The 27,112-nt window shown below is 33.6% G+C and overlaps 3 protein-coding genes and 1 long non-coding RNA gene across 12 annotated transcripts in view; 3 read left to right on the top strand and 1 right to left on the bottom strand.

Moving 5' to 3' along the window:
• Positions 1–288: 288 nt before the first annotated feature.
• LOC145725696 (uncharacterized) lies at positions 289–683 on the top strand. The gene is made up of 2 exons (XR_014177375.1): positions 289–449; positions 519–683. It is a non-coding gene; the product is annotated as an uncharacterized LOC145725696 (long non-coding RNA).
• Datp (purine phosphoribosyltransferase family protein Apf) lies at positions 662–1,271 on the bottom strand. The gene is made up of 2 exons (XM_081974548.1): positions 1,056–1,271; positions 662–999 (listed from the first exon to the last, which is right to left on the bottom strand). Exons 1-2 carry the CDS (start codon positions 1,165–1,167, stop codon positions 680–682), a joined length of 432 nt encoding a protein of 143 aa, XP_081830674.1. The 5' UTR covers positions 1,168–1,271; the 3' UTR covers positions 662–679.
• Positions 1,272–1,415: 144 nt separating this feature from the next.
• Positions 1,416–2,160, top strand: Pdrg1 (Pdrg1 prefoldin-like subunit). Its single transcript, XM_081974550.1, has 2 exons — positions 1,416–1,882; positions 1,937–2,160. Exons 1-2 carry the CDS (start codon positions 1,642–1,644, stop codon positions 2,101–2,103), a joined length of 408 nt encoding a protein of 135 aa, XP_081830676.1. The 5' UTR covers positions 1,416–1,641; the 3' UTR covers positions 2,104–2,160.
• Positions 2,161–2,416: 256 nt separating this feature from the next.
• Positions 2,417–27,112, top strand: part of da (transcription factor daughterless) — a 48,127-nt gene continuing 23,431 nt past the window's right edge. For 3 of the 9 annotated variants that reach the window (XM_081971968.1, XM_081971967.1, XM_081971965.1), the window contains exons 1-3: positions 2,718–2,871; positions 6,363–6,409; positions 6,466–6,723. In XM_081971968.1, the coding sequence (XP_081828094.1) occupies positions 2,787–2,871; positions 6,363–6,409; positions 6,466–6,723 (390 nt within the window). In that variant the 5' untranslated portion in view covers positions 2,718–2,786. Of the gene's footprint in view, positions 2,475–2,716; positions 2,872–6,362; positions 6,410–6,465; positions 6,724–23,559; positions 24,099–26,446; positions 26,605–27,112 lie in introns of those variants that run through there. The other 6 variants (XM_081971964.1, XM_081971966.1, XM_081971970.1 and 3 more) reach the window with 5 other exon arrangements.

The following is a 27,112-nucleotide window of genomic DNA, read 5'->3' on the forward strand; positions in this document are numbered from 1 at the left end:
TTTCCATTTAGTACTATTAGACATTTTTCAAAAAATTAACATTATTAATGTAACACAGTGGCGATGCGAGCACTACAGAAAAAGTCCTATCTTGAAACAAAATTACAACTACTGGACCACACTTTAACAACATTAGAACAGCAGAGAGAGGCCATTGAAAATGCAGAAATTAATAAAGCGATCCTAGATTCTGTTAAATCTGCCAGCAAAATTTTGAAGAAACCCAAAAAAAAACTGTATGTACCATTTTAATGCTTTAACTGGGTTTTATGTATGCTTGGATCCACAGAAAAATCAACAAGATTATTACCTTAATGGACAAAAGTAAGGATCAACAAGAAATTGAAAGTGAAATTACTAGTGCTATTCGAAAATCGTTTATCATGAGACTAGATGAAGAAGAATTGGAGAAGGAGCTGAATGACTTGATCCAAGCTGACTCTTATGAGGTATTTTTTATTGTTTCACTGTTCTGTTTTGTATATGATACTGATACTTAGGATATGTTTTAATTGTAGACATCCATTGAGTCACAACTTGGAAAACTACCGGCAATTCCACAGGATCCAGACCCAAGAGACTTACATACTCAATAAGTGAATATGCACTTCCAAAGTTAATTTTTCTTTAAAAAAAATAATTATATAGTAAAAGCAACATGTTAATTACATCATAGTTCTTATATTTTGTAGTTATTTTTTAAAAAGTTGTCAAACTCTTCCAGTGTAGTTTGCATGTCTTCATATCCAACAATTTCACATGCTTCCTTAAGTGGCAGCCACTTATAATCTTGATGTTCATCTGACAGTTTAACTTGAGCATTAGGATTTACCAATTCAGCCAACCAGTAATGCACCACTTTAGGCTTCCCCTTTACTTTATATTTTAGAGTCTTTTTACTGTCTTCAAATAACTTTAGATCAGATTTTATCAGACCTGACTCTTCCTCAGTTTCCCGATAAGCTGTTACCAAGTCAGATTCGCCAGGATCGACGTGACCTTTGTACGAAAATTACTAAATGGTGTAAAATTGAGGTAGAAAAGTTAAAAAGTACCTTTTGGAGGTGTCCAGTGATGAATACCATAAGAAGTTTGTAAAAGTAAGTACTCAATTTGATTAGAAATTGCACGAAACACCACAAAACCTGCAGCTACTTTTGGACTCATCGTGAAACTATTAACTACTGCAATCCTAATTAAATTAAAAATTAGAATCAATTTTTTCAGAATAAAAACAAAAACAGAAAGGAAATTGTGTGGTTATGTCGTTATGTTTATGTTTTGAAATATGTCAATTCGGACTTTAAGAAACTGTTAGTGTCAGCTGTTGGTAGGACAAAATTAAATTAGAACTACCACTTGTTTATTCAATTAAACAATTACTTTGGTGGTTTTGTGATAAAAAAAATAGTTGTTACGTGTAATTTAAGTTACTGATTAATTGGCAAAGCTTTCTTCCTATGCAGTAGTTGATTTTGATAGTAGTTATAGAATGCGGTATAATAACAGATTGTCCTATGTAAATACCAAACCTAACCTAACCTGTGTATTTTGGTGGGACCTATTTTGTTTTGAGTTTTGATACACATGTACTGCATTATTATTATTTTACTTTTTACTAACATTTTACCAATCGTGTAAATGTCCAAATTACTAGATGTGGAACAACAAAACTCATTTGTGTATCTCAAAGAAGTGGAAACAACAGCCCAAGATATCCTGACGCTCAAACAAGAAAAAATCGAATTGGCCAATGCTCAAAATAAATGCCGCGAAGCTCTGAGAGCCCTCGAAACCACTTTCGATCGTAACACTTGGATGAAAATTGGATCTGTTTACATTGAGAGACCCACTGAGGAATGCAAAGCTATTTTACGAAAAGGTAAGAAGTGTGAATGTTTCAAGTTATTATTTTTACTTTATTCAATTTGTTTAGAGATTTCGAAGGCAGAGGATGATTTGGCCAGTCTACACAATGATATTAAGAATAAAGTGCATAAGTTGAGAGACTTGGAACATGAACCTCGACTGGAAGGCTTCTCCTTGAAACCAATATCAATGGCTGAAGCCAAGGGGCTGCATAAAGCTTTTGGAGGATCTTAAAGTGGCCTGTTTTGATCCAAGATTTTTTATTAAACTGTACTTTATTTAATTAAATAATTGTGTCATTTTAATCCTGAATATAAGAATTTTGCATTACCATTGTTGGAGGACAACTGACTTAAAATGATTCACATAAATCAGTAAGGCAATCTGATGACGTACTGGAGTGATACTCCCCTAACCCTAAACAATTGGCTTGGCAAATGTTTCAGCAGCGATCTGTAAACGTCACTTGTATGTGCGTATAAGAGATGTCGCTAAGGTGCGGTTTTGAAACTTTTCTTTCATTTTTCACAATTTAGTTTTGAAAGCAGATATGATGCTCTTCAAATTTTATTTACATGCAATGCAAGGTGTTTAAACGCTTTAAGGTAACTAATTTAGGTTTTAGAAGATCTACTTAAAATAGAACGAATTAGTTTAAGTTTACTCAAGAAGGTAATTTATATGATTTTTTTTGGGTTTCGATTTGTGTTTAATCATCTCTGACGTAATCACATCAAATACATGATAAGCATTGTCTGATAATGCTGCATTGGAAAAAAAAATCAAAACAAACGGCAACATGCACATTTAAAGATCCCGCCATCGATTTTGACAGCTTACTGGCGATTGGTTGTCGTTGGTGGTTGTCTTGTCAAGTTGTCAGTAATGTCGAGTTACTTGTAGTGCGAGTGCCCAAAATGGCTGCCAGTGATGATGAGCCTATGCAACATTTGTACGAAGTTTTTACAACTTGTTTTAACAAAATAGCAAACAAAGCGCCAGGTATGTACAGTGCAATCCTTTATCAATTAGTGTACAGTGAAAATTTGGCCAATTTCGACGGTATTCCCATCGAAATCGACCGCGAAGTGTCACTGGTGACAACAAGCGTGCAATCAAAAACATTTCAATAAGCTCTTTTAAGGGCTTGTAAAAACGGTGGTGGTGTTCGCATTAAAGCCCTAACGAGCACTGGGCAGGCCGTTCCAAAATTTCTCCTTAAAATTCAATTTAAATTATTTATTTACCATTGGGAAACTAGTGTCTGCCACTAGTTTTGATCTTGCTTTAGGCATATTCTCACAAGAGATGATTTCTTTATGTGTGTGATGCTGGCCGTTAAATATATTTTTTCTTGCAGCCGATTTAGTGGTTGAATAGTGAGCACTTTACAGTTTCTTTTAGCAAATCAGTGGAAATAAATCTAGCAGAGCAACAGTTTAATTGTCTAGTTTAGTTTCAATGTTATTGTTTTGTTAGGAGTTGAAACTAAAGAGAACAGGGCAAAAACAAAGATGAACTTTTGTATCTAAAAGTTTAGACTTTTTAAGAGCAATTTGGATACACTCTCTTGATGGACTAGCTATAGCTATCAAAATGAATTTTTGATTTTTTAGGAAAAAACTGAGTAAATTAATTAGATATTTTAAAAAGTTTGACACACACAACACAACAGTCCACCTGTTAGGTCCAAATCATGAAATTTCAAGAATTTTTTACACAATTAACTGTTTAAAATAATTATTATATGTGATTATCAATTTAAATGCATGTGGTAACATACCTAAGTAGGTAAATAGTGCTTACCTAGTTGAAATGTATGTGTTGGCAAATTAAAAAGTGCAAGTAAAAATTTTACAAAAAGCTCTTGACAAAGCCAGTAGGTAGGTATTTGAGCTACTGATGTCCAATGCACTTAATTTGATAAAAAATATAATTTTTATGTAGAAACCTGTAAAAAATAGTAAGGCCTACTATTAACTAGCATACAGATAAGGATTCTTGTTAAGGAATTCAAAATTAATCTTTTACTACTACTTAGGTAATTTTCTCATTATTATCTGGATCCAGATTAAAAATGTGATTAATTCTGACATAAATACCACTAAATTATAGATTACAATACTTGATCTAAATGATATATTGAGTTAGAAAGGTCATTATTTAATAATAATAATAAGAGCTACCATAGTACCTACTGACACATACAAAATTTTGTTAATTTTTTCAAGTGGTTTAGCCAAAATCATTCAACTTATATTTTTTCAATAAAACTTTGACACCCTGTTCATATTTTGAAAAAGCGTAAAACAAAAAAAAAAAAGTTTTTGAAGCCCTATTTGTAGGTGAAAGGAAAGCCCCAACTTTGGAGTCACCCCGTATATACAGTGTGTCCCACTTTTCCTGAGTACACCCTGATATATCAGTTAATAAGAATGCAATTTTCTTGGCAGAAAAGTTGAGTAGTAGTGCACTAGTTGATTTTGTTGGTTGCACAATGCCCTATAAAACCAGATTGTCTTAATTTTATGTTAGGTTAGGTTAGACAATTCAAGACAGGAAAAAAAATCAGGACAATTATTACCTAACCACTTAAAACAAATGATATTAACAGACAGGCACAGCCATATTACTAATTTGCCATGACATATTACTGATCAGACCACTGTGTTCAGTTGTCGAATGTCATTTTATTGTTTTTGTATGTTATTCATAGTGTTTTAGGTAGAGTTCTTCTACAACAACTTTGAATTTTCACAGGAATGTGGTTGGTCTAGTGCAGTTTTTTACTATCCAAAGGAAAGCAAATTTTTGTAGATAGAGGAGGATCTAATATAGTTAATTATGTCTGACAGAACATTCACTGTGTTATTGCAAATATCAAGTTACAATTTTATTAGTTGTTCTAGGGATGATAAAGCAGTGCAAGTTATAGGGGCATTAAGCTTCATTTTTAAGTTGAGTTGCTGATGTTTTATTACATTTTCAATTCTATTTCATGTTTTCGCAGGTTTAATCTTTAGGCAACTTGCTGGAGTGCTCCAAAACGGAAAAATGTTTCCAGAAAGTAGTTCTTTTGTTCTTTTTTCTCTCTCCTGATTGATCTTTTTAGGAGAGTATGGTTTTTTACATATTCTCTGTTCACTTTGTCAAATAAAGCACACTTGTGTGTAATGTCTAAGACGTAAAAAAACTTTCGTCTAAATAACTCTTTTTCCATATTCTTTAACCCAGCATTCAGGACTTTAATGTTCAGTGTCTTGCTTTATGATTATCTATCCACCCATTCAACAAATGAACAGCAATTAGGTATGCTGTTCAAGATCTTCTTAAGCCAGGTTTTGTTTATTCTCCCCTTTGAAATCGCAAGACCGAAGTATTTAAAAATAATTGCCGAACATGGGATTAACATACCGAAAATCTCTTTGGGACAGAATCCGTTATTCTTCCAAGAAGGGGTCAGCGAAAAAGTACGATGAATGGAAAGTGGTAAGGCGGCGCGTGCTGTCTTAGTGGCTTATACGATTGCGGTGCTTTTAGTGGCGATGTTGCCGCTACGTTCTTCCATAACACACTTATCCAATTTAAAGACATACTACAAAACTAAAAACAAGTTTTTTTTTAAGAAGAGTTGTTTTTTTCCTGTTTGAATATAATGCTGCATAGTGTACCAAACAAAAATTTGATCACTTTTATAATACACAGTAAAGTCAGTGGTTTGGGGTCAGTGAAATTATTATTAAACCAAAGTAGGAAGAAGAGATGCATCAAAAGAGAACGAGGAAACCCGTCGATTTCGGGGCCACGCGAAACCAAAACACAGTTTCGGGTAATCTGAACCGTCGGAGCCCCGTCGCAGTTGGTTAAGACGGGACAGATGTTTCGGTTCGGTCTCGGTCGGTCGACAATTTGGTGATCGCACCATTGCCACATCTCTTTTGTTTACCTCCTTCATCTTGCTGGAACCACCAGGTAGTCATGTCTAATTTTTTTTCAAACTTTACTCCCGTTGGCGTAACGCCTTCCGCCACCAAGAGGTCAATACCTAATTAAACTAAGAAAAAACTGAATCTCATTAGAACCGGGGCAACTGGTGGTCCATAAATCACCGTAAAGGAAACGATCCAGCGTCGTTAATATTACACGGTCGTATTGGTAGCTTTTCCGCAAGAACGGAGCCCTAATACCATTTGGTGTGACACTTTTAAGTTGTGACATGAACCGTGAACGTATAGTTACTGTTAAGTCACATTCAGATATCGGTCATTACCAGAATTGTTCAAAGTTGTCTGCGTCCACCGATCCGTGTGATGTACCAGCAGAACTAGGATGACCCTTTTCTATAAAAGTATTATTTTTTCGTTTTCCGTGGATGTTGCTTTGGACACACTAATTTGAACGTTTGCTTCTGACATAATTTAATTATTGTAAGGTTGTAGCAACCCTGCGGTGTTCCTTCTCATATAGTCAATGATTTTTACGTTATTTTTCAGAAAAACCTGGTTTCCAGTCGCCTTATGCAGGAATCGACAACGGGATGGTAAGACACTTTTTGGGCGAATTTTCCGATTTACTAACTGTGCAATCAAATTTCAGGCGTACGCCTTAAGTCCGACTGGTCCAGTGTACGCTGGCCCTGGCGCCAGTCCAACACAAGCAACAGCGGAACCGTTTGCCGCGGATAGTCCCTATTTTCCTTTCGGAACCCGTTCGGGTAGTCGGTTATCCCCAGCGAAAGCGAAGGGGGCCGGGGGACCTGCAGGACCTACGGGAGCCATAGCGAGGGGACCTAAAGAAGAACCGCAACACCCTACTGCAGCTACCACTTTGGATAGTCAGCAATGGACTGCGGTGGTAAGTTTTTTTTTTAACCACTCAGTATGAGTAAGTTAAGTAATGTAAAGTAAAAACAAACAGAACAACTTTGGTGTTTTTGACAGCTGGTCTTAAACAGCGTGTCAGAAGTATGATTGATGTGATGTGACACACTGATTAATTGAAGTAAGCTTACCGAATACAAATTTTTGTGAGACTTAAACCATTAGTTTATTAGATTGGTAAAATTTTAGTATATCCATTATCATAAATATAATTAGTAATTATCGTCCATAATACAGGGTGGTCTACCACTAACCGTCGCGATCGATTTTGGAAAAAAACCGTAATGGCTATATTTCTGATTATTTCCTTCCTATCAATTTTGACCAATCGCTATCAAGAATTAGTATAACAAATGTAAATTTTAAGTGGAAAAATCACTTAACAACTGTCAACTTAGCTGTCTTTATCTAAAGTATTTTCAAAATGGTGGCACTGTTAGAACCAACCTTGTTTGGATCTAAGAGTGGATGCAGAAAACCATCCAAAATAATTATACCATCTGATGGAAATTTCTCCTCAAAAAATGGATTTTAAAAAGTGCAAAAAGTCAAGTTTTTTTATGGAACACTCCTATTTTTAAATTTTTATTTTGTTCTCCATCAAAATTAGGGTTCATAGTCATACATTATTATATTATGTTACTTAAATTTATACTTTTTGAAATAACAAGCAATGACAAAACCAAGAAAGAAAAACACTTTCTGGTAAGTTAAAATTTGTCAGTTGGCTCAACTGCTCGATTTGTAGCTTTGTTTAACAAAAAAAGTGGTATTTAGTGTTTTTTTTGACGGGAAACTGAAAATATTTCGTCCGAGAATGACCAACACTGTTTCTTGAAACTTGAAATGAGTGTTTGGCCGGTATTTTTCAGATCAGGAGCACAGGCACGTGACTTGCATAACATAAGCGATTTTACAATCACATGACACTTTGAATGGTCATTGGTTAATTAGAGAGATTGTTGTCTGTCACTAATGTCATTGGGAGTTAACCTAACTAGTTTCCGAAGAACGTTTTAGTATGATGCGTAAATTGTAATTTGTAAACGAAGATAAGAATAATAATTATTGAAAGGTTTGAAGTTTTGTGTGCAAGTCAATTGAGAAATCGTTTCTTGTAGCGCATAGCGGTACAGTGTTGCCAAGTCAAAATATTTAATGGCGGTAGAATAATCAGTCAGATAACGGCAGATCAAAACAAATTCATTCATTTTACATTATTATACAGGGTGGGTATCTTTTAATAGTGGTACAAAAATTTGAATCATTGATTCTTGCTATAAAAACCGTACTTCAAAAATACAGATTTTTCATTTCTTCATTAACAATTGTTTTTTTAAGTTTTGACATTAGTGGCAGATATCACGTGGTTTTAAAAGATAATTTAACTAGGCAGTCACGTGACCATTGTCAAAAATCATAATTCTCAGAAACACTCTTTATAACGAATACTGCGAGAAAACGCCTCTGAACCTTAATTTTTGCAATTTTAGAGCATAGTTTGTCACGTGATTGTAGAATACTATTTAGCTAGACGGTCACGTGACAATTGGCAAAATAACTCATAATTCTCAGAAACACGTTTTATATCAAATACTGCAAGAAAACGTTTCTAAATTCTGATTTTTGAAACTTTAGAGCATAGTTTGACAGTTTTGACGTTAGTGACAGTTGTCACGTGATTGTAGAACACTATTTAGCTAGACGGTCACGTGATAATTGTGAAAATAACTATCATAAAACTCAGAAACACGTTTTATATCACATACTGCAACTAAACGTTTCTAAACTCTGATTTTTGCAACTTTTGAGCATGGTTGACTGGAAAACTGTGTTAAAATGTAATTCTTGCAAATTCTAGTAAAATTTTGACAATAGTGACAGACATCACGTGGTTTTAAAGAATAATTTGGAGTAAGAAAAGGACTGCTTTAAGCGCATTTTTAGACTTTAATAAACGGCGGAATTAAAACGGCATGTCTCTAATATGCCGTTTTAACGGTAGACCTGACAACATTGTAAGCGGTATAAATTAGGTTACGGTGTCGAATTGTCAAATGTCTATCGTGTTGCCGGCTTGTGCTACCTTTGCTTGGCTATGACGTAGAAGTGGACATAGTCAATCAGAATGTTAGTAGATTTCAATTTTGAATCGATTTTTCAAAATGTGTTGCATGGAAAACAAGATCTTCTGGCTCTAAATAAAACTTAGAACCAGTTTTAAATTTTTATTATGAGGGTAGGTCCCATTACATTAATTGTGAACCACGCTGTATAATTAGTATAATACACTGTTAAAATTATGTCCTTGGAATTTAGGACACCCTGTATTTTATAAGCAGACTTTTTTTAATTAAAAACTTGGTGTTTTCTTTTGAAAAAAAGGAAAATAAAGGAATAAGAATTGCCTGCTTAGAAAAAAGCAGAAAAGAGAAAAAAGAAGAAAAAAGAAGTAGAAAAAAAAATTGCTTATCTACATTTTGAGAGGTAGCAAATGTTTTGATTACCTTCTGCAGTATAGTAAACGAGTTACAGTACAGCTGGAAAAAATAATAATTAATGTCTAACGAACACATTTGCTGTCTACTGCAAATATTTTAAAGGATTAAACTAAATCAAATGAATAACGGGGTGGGAAGCCATTTTTTTTACCTAAATGACGTCATCCGACAGTTGTGTTGTTTTTACTATAGTAAAAAACTATCTACATATGCAGTTGTCGGTTCGCACGCGGATTTTTTGCGTGCTAAAATTCTCGCGTGAAATATTTTCGGCTAAGTTAATCGGTTGTTGCATTTGAATCGTTTAACGAGTCGTAAAATGGGAGTTTGTAACTTTTTCATACAACCGTACACGCGGCAATACGAAAACTTTCATATATCACCAAACGGTCGTTTTGTAATTTGACTTCCATAGTTTCGCGTAGGCCACAATACGGCTTTCTAATTCTAGGCTATGTATAAGTAATTTGCGTTGCGCCTATTACGGCAAAGTGGCTGTCAAATACTAATAATGCGCCTAATTTAAGGCCTCTGGTTTACCAGCCCGGTTGTTTTATTTATTATTCTTTCGTATATGGTGCGATCTTACGCAGATAACTGCCTGTTAAGTTACGCAGAAGTTTGCCTTTTTGGCCGTTGCCTAACATATTCATACGTTGCGTTTTGCAACTCTTGAATCTAATACTTTCTGCTTCGTTTCAGTTGTAAAAGGATTAATGTTGAGAAATTGGTGGTAAAACGCCACTCATTCTGTCAGTGACTATTATTGGTTAGTCTGTTAAACTAGATGACTATTATTGCTTATACAATATTCATAAACAATAAATGGAGAATTTGTAGAACTGTTTTGGCATGAATCAAACACGTAGCAGATTGGAAAGGTTTACAGCTTGTTTTGCAAAGATTACCGGTTTCGGTTCCATTAGGTATCATCATTCACATTTTTTGAGAAGTTTATGAAAACGACCAACGAGAATAGATTTTTGACCAGAATAGACTTTTATTCTTCTTTTATACATGTTGGCTTTCGAAATCAAGTCTCTCCCTCTTTGAACCGCGCTTATTTGATGGTAAAGTAGAACAAAATCTTATTCAGGTTATAAGATAATCGACATCCAAGTTTATGACGAACTAATCGCAACATTATCGAAGTACAGTTAATACGGCAGCAATTTAAATATCTGATTGTACGGAATCTCCGCGTTTGGCTGAAAACTTCCTGAAAGATTAGGTATAATGGGTTGCTTTTAGAGAGAACCTTTGATAATGGGGCGTAATAGAGGAAGTTGTACCGAGCACAATATGAAATGCGTTTTATAACCTCTTCAGTTCGGTTTGATGAGTCAATAACAAGGTGAAATTTGCATAGTTCCAATATTACCATAGCGTTATTAGGTGTAATATGATATGCTGTCTTATGCAAATTTCGTGTCATAAAAAGTCCGCGGGGTTTTTAAACGAGTAATTTTTGAAAGACAAACATTCACGTTCACATTTAGCGTGGAACAGGTGTTTTTCTTCTGGGCATTTCGACTGGATTTAATGGACGCTCACACTGAGTTGATATTATGTTGATTCGATTTCTAGACAGCCGTCAATACTACTAACACGAAAATTAACAAGGCGGTTTCAAATTAACATTCGGAATCGGTAGCTCAAAGCATTTTAGTTTACTCTGAATCATACTACTTTGAATTTTAGTCAAATTCCTACGAATAACACATAAATTCTGGTTCTATAATGTGTCATAAGATTTCTTTTATTTCTGATAAAAGTCACATGAAGTCCGAAAATAAGCTAAATAAACAGCAACAGCAAGTAAGCTTGTACAGAGTGCTGCATTTTCGATGGTTTTACGGGGTACAGAGAAAAAGTAGCATACGTGTTCTTCTTTTGTTTCAAAGATACGGGGGGTTTTCGAAAATTGATAATTTTTGAACCTCTTCTGTATTTCATTTGTTCTTAAAGTTATCAAAAAAGGAAAAACGGTTCCCGGTAGAAGTTTTCATGTAGAATCCAATGGCGTAGTCAGTTTTTTTCTATTCCGTTTAGTTTCTGACATATGACAGTAAGTTACATTTTTTTAAATGGAACATCCTATATATTTTTACGTCATTTAATGGGCCTATCCCACATATCATAAATTTTTGTTTTAATGACTGGAATCGAAAGAATAGGATCAAAAAACTAATTTTTCATATTCTTGACGAAAAAATTATGGTCGTAAATGTTCCTACATTAGTTTGAATTTGTCCATTAAATTTAAAAGATCTGTTTTGGCGCGCATGTGACGTACGTAATTCTGGACGATTTTATTGGCTGTTGCACGCCAACTGTTTCACTTCTTGTCGCTGATTGGTTGATAGTGTAGTACGTCACCGGGGGCGGGCGTTTAAAACATGAGATTAATGTAGTTTTTATCATCATTTTTTTTCTATTTAGACTTAATATTTTTGAAAACAAAAAAATACGGGTATAATATTTTCAATCCGTCTTTGTAGTTATGAAATAAAAAAAAATTGTGGGACAGGCCCATTCTGTTGATTTTTACCTTTTCAACGGTGTATTACAACATATAAGTTTGTAGAGGTTAATCTTATTATTTTAAAAAAAGACTGTTGCTAAGCTAAAAAAAGGCCAATATCTAAAATACCAAACAAAATCGGAAATAATATAAACTAACACATCAGAAAATTAAATATTTTTAATAAATGTTATTAAAAATCTAAGTTACAAACAGTTCTACCGTAACTTTAATAAGAAAAGTGACCATTCCTGATTTCTACTATTTTTAAGGTGGAAGTTGAAAAAACTGTTTATAAACGACATGTAACATGTTAATATGAACATAGCCAAATTTTTTTCAATTGTGGGTATTTTTATACATATTATTTAGCACTTTTTTGTTAAGGAAACGCTTTTTTTCTAATTACCAAGATTAACGTTTACAAACTTATATGTTTTAATACACCGTTGAAAAAGTAAAAATCAACAGAATTAAATGAACTAAAAATATATAGGGTGTTCCATTTAAAAAAATATAACTTAGTGTCATATGTCAGAAACGTAATAGAAAAAAACTGACTACGCCATTGGATTCTACGTCAAAACTCCTACCGGAAAACGTTTTTCCTTTTTTGTTAACTTTAATAGCAAATGAAATACAGAGGAGGTTCCAAAATGACCAATTTTCAAAACCCCCCACGTATCTTTGAAACAAAAGAAGTTTGCGCAGCCCACTCTTCCCCAGTCATCTCAGCTGGGAAAAAGAGATCGAAACACGTATGCTAATTTTCTTCTATCTATTACCGTTTTCTCTGTACTCCGTAAAACCATCGAAAATACAGCACCCTGTACAGTTTCAAAAGTAAACAAAACAAGTTTCAATGAAATAACAGTCAGTAAGAGTAAAGTCATTATCTTAGATTAGTTGCTACTAATACTTTTTTGATGCTCTTGGCAACGTTGCAATACACCTAAGTTTTGTGCCGTTTTCCATTAACAATTTTATTGATAAAGTAGTGTATATGTGTCCTTGTCTATCAAACGTCATTAAAACAGTACAGCAATACTTTTGTTTACCCGTACAAATGTTGAACGTCAACCTAACCTAAATTGGGATGTCAACGTCGTAAACCTTGTCAAAAGTCATAATAAAGAATAGAGATTATTACTAGTAGGAACGCTCCTACGTCATTCTGGATGCTGTGTTATAATCAATTTAAATCTAATCAGGAATCGTAATGTCGCGTAAAAATGTTTATTTTTGGTTGAAATTTGAAAATTATTCCTACTAATTGATAAAACTTAATTTTTTTTTAATTAGTAAGATAAGCCTGTTACCAAAAATTAGAACTAACTAATGTTTTATATTCCAACTGTCAGATTTCCTCGTAAGTTTTGTCAAACTGTGAATAGTTTTACTGCTGATCAGAACTGAATTTTGATAAATTTCCTAGGTTGTAATCCGTGGTCTAATACCATTGTGGTCCACAGCTACTATGTCACTGTCATAAAAATTTAACTTAGTCATAAGAGACTTTGCTTTAATCATTCAAGTTTTCAATTTTACATAGTGTGACAACTGTAAACTAACTGATTGGTTTATTACATTTCATAACACGTTTTTAATACGAACTTACCGTTAGCCGTAACGTTTCAGATAAAACTATCGAGCACTGTAGAAATGACTCATGATTTTTGTATTCTATGAGTTTAATATTTTAAAAATCCCCAGTCAATCAGCTGTCTGTCGTTTTGCGCCAAGCTATCAACAATTTTTTTGCAACTAAACCACCGCGGCTCTTTTGATGTTTTCTCGGCCGAGGAGTTCTTAATTAATAAAGTACAAATAATTAGGCCGATTATTGTATTTGATAGCGCGTCATTTATGGTTATTACCAGCCGGGACGATGATGGGATCCACCCAGTGGCGTAACATACCATTAACCATGTGACTTAATGTGATGTTTTCTCTACACTTGCAGAAACTACATTTCACCTTATTTGTTACTATTTGACTCGTTTTTTTCTAATATTCTGGTTGCAACCTCAATAAATTGATGATGACAAGGGATCATCATTTCTAGCCGGAGGAATCCGCCTGGACATGCAATTAAATCACGTTTGAAACACCAAGGCCGGATTCCGCATAAAATCGTCAAGCTAAGTACGCATTCCGCCTATGCAGAATGTGATGAAATTATTCAATGTTCTCAGAATAGTTTGCTTATTATCGGTTAATGAAGGAGATATATCAATTTTAATTCTGCCTTTGCGCTTTTTTGATTCGTATTGTGCTCTAGACACATCGGCTTCCGTTCCGGCGTTTCTTAGAAAAAAAACATGTTTTTCTTACATGCATTTTTCGTAACTGTCGAGTTGGATTATTCTTGTGTGAGCAAAACCCCAATAATTGTCATCATTCATATTTTGTCAGAAAGAGGTTTGATTATAATAGTAATTATCAATTTCAATTTCTGCACGTTATCTCTAACCTACTTGTGGCCATCTTTTTTTTATTGATGCAGTACACAACAAATGTTGATACTGATCTAAATCGTTTCTCATGCACATGTATGTACAGCTAATCCTCGAAACGTCATCAAACATTATTGAGTAGTGTTATTGACCTACAGTTTATAGTAATTCTTACTGACCTCGAAGAATCTGAGATGTGCAGCATTTTCAATGCTTTGTTCTTTAGAAAATGAAAGAGAACTCAATTTAGGTCAGAACGTACAAAAACTACACTAAATCCTGTCTATTGGCGTTTCTAGAAGAGATACAGCCTGTGGCGGAAGGTGGAAGGTTTCGTTTTAGATCGACATGAGAGCAACAATGGCGGACTTTTATTAGCTGTCTTTGTTTTTGATTGACACATTGCAATATGTCAGAAAAAGATGAGTGGTTATATGATTTCGAAAATTTACAATGATTTTCACTTTACTATACAACTGAAATCAGCTGTTTGACGATTGTTGAAAATGCGTAAATAAATTCAAATTGACAGTTTTGCCGCGTATATGACGTAGACGACTTTCAGCAGTTTTATTTTCCGATCAGCTGATTTATAAAGTCAAGTCACGAGTGTTCGAGAGTGCAATGTTGCCAAATAACACGTTTTATAGCATAACACGACAACACATTATTTCACTGGACAAAAAGTAATTTGGCATAATGTCTTTCTTCTAGGAAAAAATAAAGACCCTCTTTTATCGTGTCTAATTTGTCACGATTACTTTGAATCGGTAAAAGTTTACAAACTGGCAACTGCTCGCACCTAATTGGTTGAAAACCGTCTACGTCATATCTAGGGGGCGTTACTATGAAATTTTAATCTTTTTATTTAATTCTTGTTATGTTAGCCTTAGTATTTTAAAAAATAATAAAATACGTATCTCATATTTTTTTGCGTCCTAATCAAATATGAAAATATGTGGGATGAGCCCATTAACATGCAGTACCATTAGTTTCTACCTTTACTAACCGGATATTTAAGTGAGCTTAGCAATTATATTTTTATTAACTTTATTTTCTTAAAAACAGTAAAGCAGTTAAAGTATTAAATATAAATAGCGAAAAAAACAGCTTTGGCAGAAATTAGTGTTAGAGGGCGCTACTATCTTAACATGCAACGCCAAATGATTGTAGTGTAATATACAAACGTGAAATACGTTATTTTTGTGCGCAACTCTGTACATAAAAATTAGTGCTTTATGTTAATTTCATACGTGAAGCTTCCTGTCATTCTTTTTAAATCACTATATTTAGTAAACAATGATTCCCATCGCTTACGGAATGTCGGAAATATTCGTTGCGCTTTAGATCCAAAAGGTTGCATTCACTATTTATTATTGGTAATCGGTAAAACCGCATTTAGCAATGATTTCAATTTTTGTCAACAACAATTTCTGAATGATTCTTGGTAGCAAAAATAATAAGCTTAAAAAAGGTTTTTATCTAAAAAGTCTGATATTATGAAAGTATTTTGTTTTGTGTTATCTGTGTTGAAAATGTTTGTTTTTATTGTTTAGCAATCAAAAACATTTATTACTCTACTGAATACGAATATTAAAATGGATTTTTTGACAATTTACTGTGTGCTGATCCCTATAAACCCAATTAATTAAAAAAAACATGAAAGATACTACAAAATGTCATGTTTTTATTATGCCACGTAATTTAAACTTTTCCAACATAATTCCCGTGGTTTTTGGCTACCCTGTTTAAATTTGTCTACGTTAATAAATAGGTTATACTATGAACTTTACAACCACTTTTCTCCATATTCTCATGGGTTTGTAATCAATATTTTGTCATGCAAGTTTCGGAATTTGTCTCAAAAGCTACTTAAGAGACAATCTCTGTTTTCAAGTCAATTTTTATGTTCCAGATTTCTTGTTTGATTTTAAGTCATTTTTCAGGGAATTTAGGTGAAAAACTTTGAAAATTGACTTTAAGCCAGTTTTCATGGGTTTGAAGTCAATATTCGGTCTTGCAAATCTTGGAATTTGTCTCAAAGACACGAAAATTGACTTAACAGGCAAACTGTAAGTTTTCAAGTAAATTTTTGTAGTTTTCGGATCTCTTTTTAGTTTCCAAGTCTAAAAAAGTTGAAATACAAGTTGAAGATCGAATTTTAAAAGTTTAAGCCAATTTTGAATTGAATTCAAGAGACTTATGGTTTCAGTCCTCTCTTTTTGATTCCCAAGACATTTTTGAAAATGTCTTGGAGATCATCAAATCATTTTCTAAAAATATCAAAAAACAACATGTAATTTACAGGACAGGCTGAATTGCAACATTATTTCAGCAAAAATGCACCTAAAAGTTGTTCCACATTACTAAATGACTGTCCTGCTCACCTGAGCTTAATCCAGTCTCAGTCAGTTTGAAGCAATACATTATTAAAAACTAGTTCAACTTTTGACAGTCAAAAATCATCAATTTTTGCACTGAGGAAAGTTGGGTTAAGAAATTCAAGCCAAGTAGGTAGTAAGACATCCTGTATATTCCGTATGCTTTGGTTACAATAATAAATTACCAATACTTGAAACCTTTATCTACTGCATCTAACAAATTTAAAATTATAGTTCAAAAAATGTATGATTGTTATAATCGATTACAGGCAGTTTCTTAGATTTACAACCGACAACCTGCAACTATCGCCGTTTTAATTCGAGTGAGAGAAATGTTACATTGATTGAGTCACAATTATCGGGTCGTTTCAAACGTATTAAACCATTTTTTTTTCTTCCTAACCGGCATTTCTCTGATCCAATCTGATAAGGGAATTTGTAGTATTCGCGCCCTGTTTCCTATTAGGTAACGCGATTTAACGCGCAAAATGTTACGATTCATTGAAGGCACGCTACGGATAATAATAAAATTACAAGTTTTCTGACATCTCGAGTGGCTTTCGCGGAATTTTTCAATCGCAAAGCATTTCAATATTGAAGGCAAATAATTTAATAATAATGCTAATAACAAAGGTGCAGCCGCTTACTTGTCGGTAAAAATGTTTAATGCTCGCTTTGGCGGCGCTCCGGGGTACCAACCTGAAAAAATCCGCATGATAAATACATTTATTAGTCGCGTTTAACGAGTTGAATAAACAAGACGGTTAATTTTGGTCATAATTCAATTAATCGAAAATTCAAACTGTTTTAGAATTATCTATTTCGACATAGCGCAGCAATTAAACGCCGGGGCAGAAACAATAAGAAGAAAGCATAAAAATGTACTGTAAAAGGCCTGCCAAGGCGAAGCATGATTGCCTTATTGGTTTTGCATTCGATTAGTCCTTTTTAAGGAGTAGGTCGTTCTCGTTGAGGACCATTTTTGCAAAAAACGTCTAATTTGTGATCAATCCAACTATTAACCTGGTATGGGCATTCGCACACGGTTTAACGGAAGAAATACCTCCAACTTTAATCATCTCTCTCTTATGGACAATATTTATTTTTCCTCTTATTAGTACTTGCGGTACAGTACGTTTTACAAGCAACGTATTTCCGTTAAAATTACTTAAAAACTGACTTTTAACTGCCCTCATGTAAATGCAAAGTTTCGTGCATAACGTATTTTCGCTTCCGTTCGGCTGGTTCTGTTAATGCTGTAGGTTTTAAACAGGTATACAGGGTGTTTCACTATGAATTCGTAATATGGTAGGGTTGGTTACTGCACTAAGTTTGTAGCTTGTAAATAAATTTGTAGCTGTTATCGAGGAGGCACAATTTTTTTTTATTTTACCAGGGGCATTCATCAGTGCCGGATTTAGGGGGGTGCTAATAGTACTAGCATACGAAAATGCAATAAGCCATGTAAATAGTATTTTTTATTCGGCCTCTTGAGGATGTAGTATTATTGAAATACTACAAGGAGTAAAACAGAGTGTCACATCTACCTTATTTGTACAGGGTGCTGCATTTTCGATGATTTTACGGGGTACAGAGAAAACGGTAATAGATAGAAAAAAAGTAGCATACGTGTTCTGATCTCTTTTTCTGAGCTGAGATGATTGGCGAAAAGTGGGCGGCGCAAACTTCTTTTGTTTCAAAGATACGGGGGGTTTTCGAAAATTGGTAATTTTTGAACCTCTTCAGTATTTCAGTTGCAAAAGTTATCAAAAAAGAAAGAACTGTTCCCGGTAGAAGTTTTCATATAGAATCCAATGGCGTACTCAGTTTTTTTCTATTCCGTTTAGTTTCTGATATATGACAGTAAGTTACATTTTTTTAAATGGAACATCCTATATATTTTTACGTCATTTAATTCGGCTGATTTTTACCTTTTCAACGGTGTATTACAACATATAAGTTTGTAGAGTATATAAGTTAGTTATTTAAAAAAAAAGACAGTTGCTAAGCTGAAAAAAGGCCAATATCTAAAATACCAAACAAAATCGGAAATCATATAAACTAACACATCAGGAAATTAAATATTTTTAATAAATCTTATTAAAAATCTAAGTTACAAACAGTTCTACCGTCACTTTAATAAGAAAAGTGGCTATTTCTATTTTCTACTATTTTTAAGGTAGAAGTTGAAAAAACTTTTATAAACGACATGTAACATGTTAATATGAACATAGCCAAATTTTGTTTCGACTGTGGGTATTTTTATACATATTATTTAGCACTTTTTTTTTAAGGAAACGCTTTTTTTCTAATTACTAAGATTAACATTTACAAACTTATATGTTTTAATGCACCGTTGAAAAAGTAAAAATCATCAGAATTAAATGAACTAAAAATATATAGGGTGTTCCATTTAAAAAAATATAACTTACTGTCATATGTTAGAAACTAAACGTAATAGAAAAAAACTAACTACGCCATTGGATTCTACGTCAAAACTTCTACCGGAAACTATTTTTCCTTTTTTGATAACTTCAATAGCAAATGAAATACAGAGGAGGTTCCAAAATGACCATTTTTCAAAAGCCCCCCCGTATCTTTGAAACAAAAGAGGTTTGCGTAGCCCACTCTTCGCCAGTCATCTCAAATAATCGAAAAAAATTAACCGTTTTAAATGTCAAATTATTATTTGGATGGTCACGTGATCATTTTTCAGTTTAAACAAGTATTTTTAAAGACACGTGACTCTCTTTACAGTACAAATGGATTTTTAATCATAAATTTTTGTTTAAACTTTTAGTAACTTTTTTAACATCAAAACGGAAATTTAAAGGTCACGTGACTGTTTTAAATGTCAAAATATAATTTAAAGGGTCACGTGACCGGTTTTTCAGTTTGAACCGATTTTCTGCTGCAAATCACGTGACTCCTTCTAAAGTGCAAACGGTCACTTGACTATTTTCAATCATCAAATATGTAATTTTAAAGCTCGCGTGAAACTTCTCTTAACGTCAAGACCGTTCCTGAAGATCACGTGACCGTTTTTTCAATTTTAAAAATATCAGTAAGTAACTAAGGTTCATGTAACTGTTTTTAACGGCGAAATGGTATTTGAGAGGTCACATCACTGGGTTTTTTGGTTTAAACAAGTCACGTGACTCTTTTTACGATGCAAATGATCAGGTGACTCTTTTAAGATTAGAAAATGGAATTCATAATGTATTAAGTATAAAATTTAGCACCCGTCGGTGAATGAGCTAAAAAGTTGTTTTTTACAAAAAACAACATTTTTAGATCAAGCCCTGAAATATACCGCATTGAACTACCCTGTATAAAAATGCCAACGACTATCAACTTAAATTATTTAAAACAGTGAATATTTTATTGCTCAACATCTAAATAATAATAATTCCTACAAATGCACTAATCAAAACTGGTTGAATAATAAGAATTTTCATATTTTTTTTTGTTGTACTGCACTTTATCGTGTGTTATTGTTCGACCAAACGATTTTTATCAAAACTAAAATTTTTGTCTGAACGTTGTTAGACAGCCAAATGCGTTTTAGCATTAATCATAAATTGTGATTGGTATGGTCACCGTTTTGTGTGTACAAAGCTCGACCTTCACTCCTTCACATGCTGCATACACACGTAATTGACGTATCTATCGCGCTAATAAAGTTCTAAAAAGCTTTGTCCAGAGACGATTGCCCAACATTGATTGTTAGTGGCAAAGAAATTTTCCCGCGATATGATAGTTGTTTGTGAACGATCGAGCAAAGGCACATATGATTCTGCAATCGCGATGTGCGTCAAAGGATCTGCTGTTTGTGATTCAGCGCAAACGAAAATAGCTGATAAATTCTTTCAGTGAACTGATAAGGCTAAGTTGTATAATGATTTTCGTTGTTCGAGAACAATGTTAAGTTTGCTCGCCAATGCTGCTGCCAAGCAGTCTCGCTGGCCGGCCAACGGCACTGACCGGAATACTAAATCGAAAACCGACCGGAATTCATTCATGCCAAACTTTATTTAACCCAAACTGTTGACATGTTGGTCAGTTTGTGCATAAATAATTTTTGCACCAAACATGCTAATCAAAAATGCCATAACTAGTCTGCTGGTGGGCCTAAGAACAGCATAAAACTATAATCCGCAGAAATTGTTGTGAGAGCAGAAACGTCTGTAAAAACTAAATTAACTTTTATGTGACATATGTCATGTGTTTTTTTTTTTAGAAGAATAACCTGGTCTTATAGGTACTTTATCATTGAGGGATTTGATTGGCCAGCATAATTAAATAGTGATCTGGAATCCACAAGATGTGAAATTGAGATTTATTAATCAATTATTTAAAAAGTTAGTATCACTAGCTTAAGAACGACGTGAATATGGCAACCTGCCACCTGCAACGACATTAGAATGTGATTCAGAAGTTGACACTTTTGAAACATTTGTCCAAACATATTTTGTTTTGCGCAAAAATGTTTTTTGGTAGGCGACTCTATTAGGTAGGTTATAGGGTAATTCAGAATCAGATGTGAATCTAACCTGAATAAAGTTAATTTTAGATTTGGTTGGCGCAGTATTTATCTCAAAAACCCATCAAATTTTGAAAATTTCGATACGTCATTTTAGTAGTTGTTAATTAATCATTTTTTTTTAATTTAATTAAGTCTGCATTTTTTATCATTTTTGAGATCTTTTTATACCAAAAATTTTTTTTTTAAATGCCAAAGATCTTTAAAAACTGAGATATACAGGGTGTCCTATATCGAAAGTCATCCACCAATATAAGAAACACTAGAAATAGGAAGAAAGATTATAAGAAAGTGTTTTGAAAATTTAACAACGTATTAAAGCTTAATCCAGCTAAGATATTTTCATGACACGGTTATACTGAAAGTAGGTACCAACTTACATATTTTTTAAATAGAACCCCATGTATATTAGTACACATGGTGAATTGAAAATGGGGACTAAGCTGTTCAGTCACCGCCCTCTGTACAAGAAAGCCTAGAATGTCACTTTTAATGGCGGCGTTAGCGGTTTTCGTTTTGTACACAAACCTATGCAGATGTAGTAGAAAATATGTTTTTTTTTTTTTAATTTTTTCGTATAGTTGATAAGAAGTTGTGAGTGAAAAATCAAAGAACGCTTCATTCCTGATCCAGATATGTATAGATATGGCTTTTTATACCCAATAAAGTCCAGCCAAAGCAAGTTTGGTTAGAACCCTTTGTCCTGGAAAGTACAACAAACTAATCTAAAAACTGCTCAATCAAAGAAAATTTGGAAATCCTTGAAGCTAGGTAAGCAAAACTGGTAAATGGGTTTTATATTATTACCAAGACCTTTCTTTTAAAATGTAAATGTGCCAATGGAACTTCTAAAAGCTGTCCTGTTTCTTCAGAGTAAACCTTTGTTGCTCTCAAAATGCAGGCGGCCTCAAAATGTAACTCACATAGGAAGAGGCAATAAGTTTACTGAATGAGATGAGAAAGCATATTGTACTTACCACTGAGTATTGTGTTGAAGTAAAATCATTCCAGTTCAAAGCTTTCAACCACTGTTTGGTTCGAGCAGGGTCTTTTGGAAAGTAAAAGACTGACACTTTTGGGCCTTTCACCAAATTGCTTTTACAATTTGGCAAACAACAAGTGGACGGCATATTGTAGAGGCAATAGAATTTAAGTTAAAAAACCAACAACAAATTATAGAACAATGAAGGAACAATAGCGATAACACAATAAAATGAACACAAACTACACTTTCACTAGAACAATAAACATATAAACAACAATATATAATAGCATACAAAAATTACTTTGGCAAGTAATCCCAAGTCTTGACTTTAAACCTTAAAAATTAATTTAATCATCGAAAAACACAATTTCCACAATACAAACAAATGCAAACTGTCAACCACTATTTCGGCCATATTGGAATTTTTGGCATGCACCTTCTTGGCTTTCTTGTACAGAGGGCGGTGGTTCAGTAGATTGTGGGAAATCACAATCTAAACTTCAAGACAAAATGCATTAAATAAAATTTTATGACTTTTTTTTGATTTTGAAATGTGTGGGGCATGAGCCCATATGTAGGTTAGGATTATTTGAATTTATTTAGGTAAAGAAAAATAATACATTAAAAGCCTTGGTGGTACTTACTTACTATTAGAAACTATTTGTACCTATGAAAATAGTTTCTGTCAAGAAAAGTTTGTTAGTTTTTGACTTTTTTTTGGTTTTGCCATGTAGTAGTTTTAACATGTCATTATACTATTGGGAAGGATGTAAAGACTTGTCTACTAGATATGACAAAATATTTTAGTAGTAATTTCAACTTTGAACTTCTATAGAGGAAAAAGAAATTTTTTTACTGTCACAAACAAATTTCCAACAACGTAAGCAATTTTCAATAAATCCTGTCTATTTGTGTTCTTTATGCAGTGATAACCAAATCTCAGTAAATACGTCTGACAGACGAATGTTAAAGTGAATGTTCACGTGTTTTTTTTGGTTGAATTTTTTTAAAGAATCTTTGCTTCCAATAACGTTAAAACAAACAGAATTATCAGGTTATTGTTACAATATTATCAGATTTTTTAAGTAGGTACCTGCATGTTTTTTTATCTGAAGTCTAGACAATCTCTTCAATTATTTTTTCATCGATTTAGCTGACTGTAATTGACATGTTTGCAACAGGAAGACTAATCTTTACAAAATGGTGGTTTTTCCACTATGGGTACTTAAGACGTCTAGAAGCATAATTTGTTTGCTTTTTGATTTTCAAAAATATTTGTTTCTGGTGGTACACATGGATTCCGGCCTGACATCGGTATAGCGGGTCAGTCCCATGGCGCGGGTAAGAGAACCGAGAGGGGAAACACTTCCATCCATAGCCATAGAGCTGGGTTATTATTACATATTCATAGAGCATAACGTCACCGTGCTGAGTACTTGTAATTCAGTCGTATAGTGCAAGTGTTGCGGTGCGTCGGTGTAACCGGAGTACGTTTCGAAAAAGGCCCCCGGGTTCCCTTTTTACGTGGGGTGGAAGTCGTCGGTGTCGGTCGACCGGTCGCTACTACGGTTATATAGGGGGTGATCAAGGCCACACTCGGATCTAGTTTATTTGAAGCCCTCTTATTTCGCTTTTCCTATGCGTCCGTGATATAACACAACAGTATAGTAGTAGTTTGCCGAGTGCCAAAATGTTGTTGCCTCGCAGAAACTTTGTATTTATTAGCACAAGTTTCTGGTGCCCGAATCAGTAATATGAGCAGTGCCATTACATGATGAATTTATTTGATCACTGTGTATTGATGGTGTTTTAAAAAAACTTTTTATTCGAGTAGCTTGTTGGATTATGCTAATCTACTAGTTGATCGTAACGATTTAGAAAATGGATTTTCAAAGTCAAGCTTTTGTTAATGGACAGTTATCGTGGAAGTTCAATCAGTTTTTAAACGCTGACAGTGGGGTAAGTTTTGCCGTACAATTTTCACAATCACTTTGCTAGACCAACCAAACAGACCTTTGTCAGGTTGTAAACCGAGTTACTCACCTTGCGCTCATACTGTCATGCCAAACTAACTTTTATACATTTTAAAAGGTTTTCATATAAATTGCTAATGTTTATTAATATTTTTGAAATGTCAATAATAAAGCTATAAATATTAGTTTTAAACCAAAATCTCCAATTTGTATTCTAGTCCAAAACGAAACAATCGTAAAAGAAATGTATAAAAATGTCTATTAAAAACAGGTGTTCTAAGTGTAGTTATTAAAAAATTTGCATTTTTATTGCACATAGTTGCACAGCATGTATTACAAGGAGCGAGCAATAAAAAATTAACATTTATCAATAAAAGATGTAAATTTTTGATAGTTCTGACTTTTGCAATTTTAACCAAGTTTATTATCAATGTGAGAAAGACGCTTAAGATAAACCTGAGGGTGGGTAACGTACAGGGTGGTCCGCATGAGATATCCCACCCTCATCTCACAAACTAAAATTCAATACAAAATGGGTATCAAAAAAGGTTTTTTTTTTTAAATTATAATGGAGTTCATAATTATGACCCTGTTGTTTGTTTGAAGACATCAAGTCAGAAATGTCATTTTGACAGCAATGCATATCTTATAGGAAAGTTCAACTACCAGTTGCAGTTCAACTGAACCAATCTTTGAACTGCGATTGTACAACCGGACCTTACCAATTTACTTATTTTACCGGTTCTTATTATTACTTTTTCAGAAACACCTTTAAAAGACAAGTTTTTTTCATGTAGTCTACAGGGTTCTAAATCTGAACTTACTCTAATGCTTACGGATTTACTTGTTATTCGTTTGAAATAAAAACACATTTTAAAATATGTCAAAAGTACTTACACAGGGTCTCGGAGAAAATTGTGGCATGGTAGTTGGTATTGGTATTTTTTTTTAAATGGAGCATTTTGTGTTTTATTGCATTTTTGGATAGTTCTATTCAATATACGAATGATTTGTTTTAATAATGCGTTTAACGTGCTCTAACCCCTGTTCGTGAAAATAACTACCAAAAAATTGACTAATTTCCAACATCATTTTATTCGACCAAAATCACAAAAGGTGTAACACACTGTTTATAGGAATGTGCAAGCCATTTTCCTCGAATTGAAATACTTTAGGTTTTACAGATTTTCGAACAGAAAAATTTTCATTTTTTGGTCGCCATTTTCTAGAAAATGGTGTTGGCTAGATATGTCACCCATTTAAGAAATCTTTCTTTTAAACCAAAAATTCAATAATACCCATGGTGTTACATTTTAAAAAATCCATTTTTACTACTCCATAATTTTTCTATTTGTAACATCAGAGAGCCATACAAATCCGTCACCTCGTTATCCCACCCAATGTGTGATCGAAGCTAAATTCACAATTCCCTTTTTTCTGTGAAGATTTTAAAATTAATTTTCAGTCTTTTTCAAAACAAAAACAGGCTAAAAATTATAATTTTTAGTACTTTAAACTTTACTCTTTTATTCTTTCCAGTTTATATAGTAATGTGCTTTAAACATTTTCTCAGCAAAATTGCCTACAGGTTGTTGCAAAGACTGGAAGTCAATGCACTTTTTGTTTACTTTTTGTATGTTAAAAATGTTGACGTAGGGTTAAGAGCCTAATTTTATAGCTTTTTTTAATTTTAGCCTTTTTATGTCATTTCTACTTCCTGTAAAATTATGTGTGTGTTACATACAAACCACTTTTTATTCTTTTATTTTTTATATGAACAACATTTTAATAAGAAGTAAAGTAAATACAATAAGATGGCACTTTCAAGTAAATTCTATCACGTTTTGTTCATGACAATCCAGTTAGATTAATTTTTGGATTTTGCTCCATAACCTTCACCTAATTAGCTTTTTAAGATATTACAGTTTAAAAATAGAATTCAATTAAGTTTCTACCATTAATCAAGTTTTTTTCTTAACTGCTTTCAATCGTCTATAGTCATAGACCAAAATAGGCGTGCTTGCTACGATTTGACGATGTGGTAAGCGTTTTTCTGCTGGACCAGAAATGATTTTAACATAAACACAAAATTTAAAAATTACGGCGCCATTATATGACTGTTTGGTTAACAATTATCCAAATCAAGTAGGACACTATCGAAAACAAGGCCATTTTACCAATTAATATTGAGAGTGGAGCCCGAAAATGCAACAATTCAAAATCGAATTATCTACGACAACATCCACTTGACGTGTCGCCACCTTTGCGACGTCATCAGATTGTCAATGTGTAGTAATGTTTGATTTTCACACCGACACTTCTATTGTTTTTTGAAATGCGACTGTAAAACAACGTAGAATCGCTTTGACAGTTCGGTCACGTATTTTTTCCGGTTTCCGTCTGAGTTTTTGGTACTCACCATGGATGGTGCATTGCTGGACGAGTTGTTGTTATTGTCCAAGATTGACAATTTGTTCGGTACAAACTTTGGGGTGAGTGAATGCTGACTACAGTGTCAAGTATTTCTAATTTTTAATACAAAAGCAAGTTATCTACTTTTTTGAATTTTTCACTAAATCTATTGCCATTCCAACTCGACTATTTAACGGTTCAATTCAAGAGGCAAATTGAAATTCTCCACTGCCAATTACTGAATAAGAAAGTGCTTGCTTATGGACTCGAGTAGTCCGTATTATTTCATCTCGTGTATACGCTCCCAGCTAAAAGCAAATCGCGTTCAAAGGCGATAAAATAGAGGTCTCTTTTTATTACCGTTTCTAATAAACTGACACGTTAATATATCGATATAAATTCTATAAATACCGAATAAAAGCCGCTTCTTCCAATTACCGGACGATTTTATAAAATATTCAAGCCGATGTTGTTCTGATCAGGTTGACTCGGTCGTTAAAAATGTTCTCGCAAGGGCGGGATAGGGAAAGTCCTCCCTGGAAATTTATAGCCGATCGGGATTTTTGAGGCGTAATGTAAAAATATATG

The sequence above is a fragment of the Ips typographus genome, linkage group LG2 (genome assembly GCF_016097725.1).
Source record: "Ips typographus isolate SLU linkage group LG2, UJ_Ityp_2.0, whole genome shotgun sequence".
NCBI lineage: Eukaryota > Metazoa > Arthropoda > Insecta > Coleoptera > Curculionidae > Ips > Ips typographus.

What these genes read in the sequence shown, in the direction of transcription:
- Datp (XM_081974548.1), bottom strand. Translation starts at nt 1,167, where the DNA reads ATGAGTCCAAAAGTAGCTGCAGGTTTTGTGGTGTTTCGTGCAATTTCT. An exon ending in TCACTGGACACCTCCAAAAG is followed by an intron (nt 1,000 to 1,055) that starts GTACTTTTTAAC and finishes TTTCGTACAAAG; the next exon opens with GTCACGTCGATCCTGGCGAA.
- Pdrg1 (XM_081974550.1), top strand. Translation starts at nt 1,642, where the DNA reads ATGTCCAAATTACTAGATGTGGAACAACAAAACTCATTTGTGTATCTC. An exon ending in CAAAGCTATTTTACGAAAAG is followed by an intron (nt 1,883 to 1,936) that starts GTAAGAAGTGTG and finishes CAATTTGTTTAG; the next exon opens with AGATTTCGAAGGCAGAGGAT.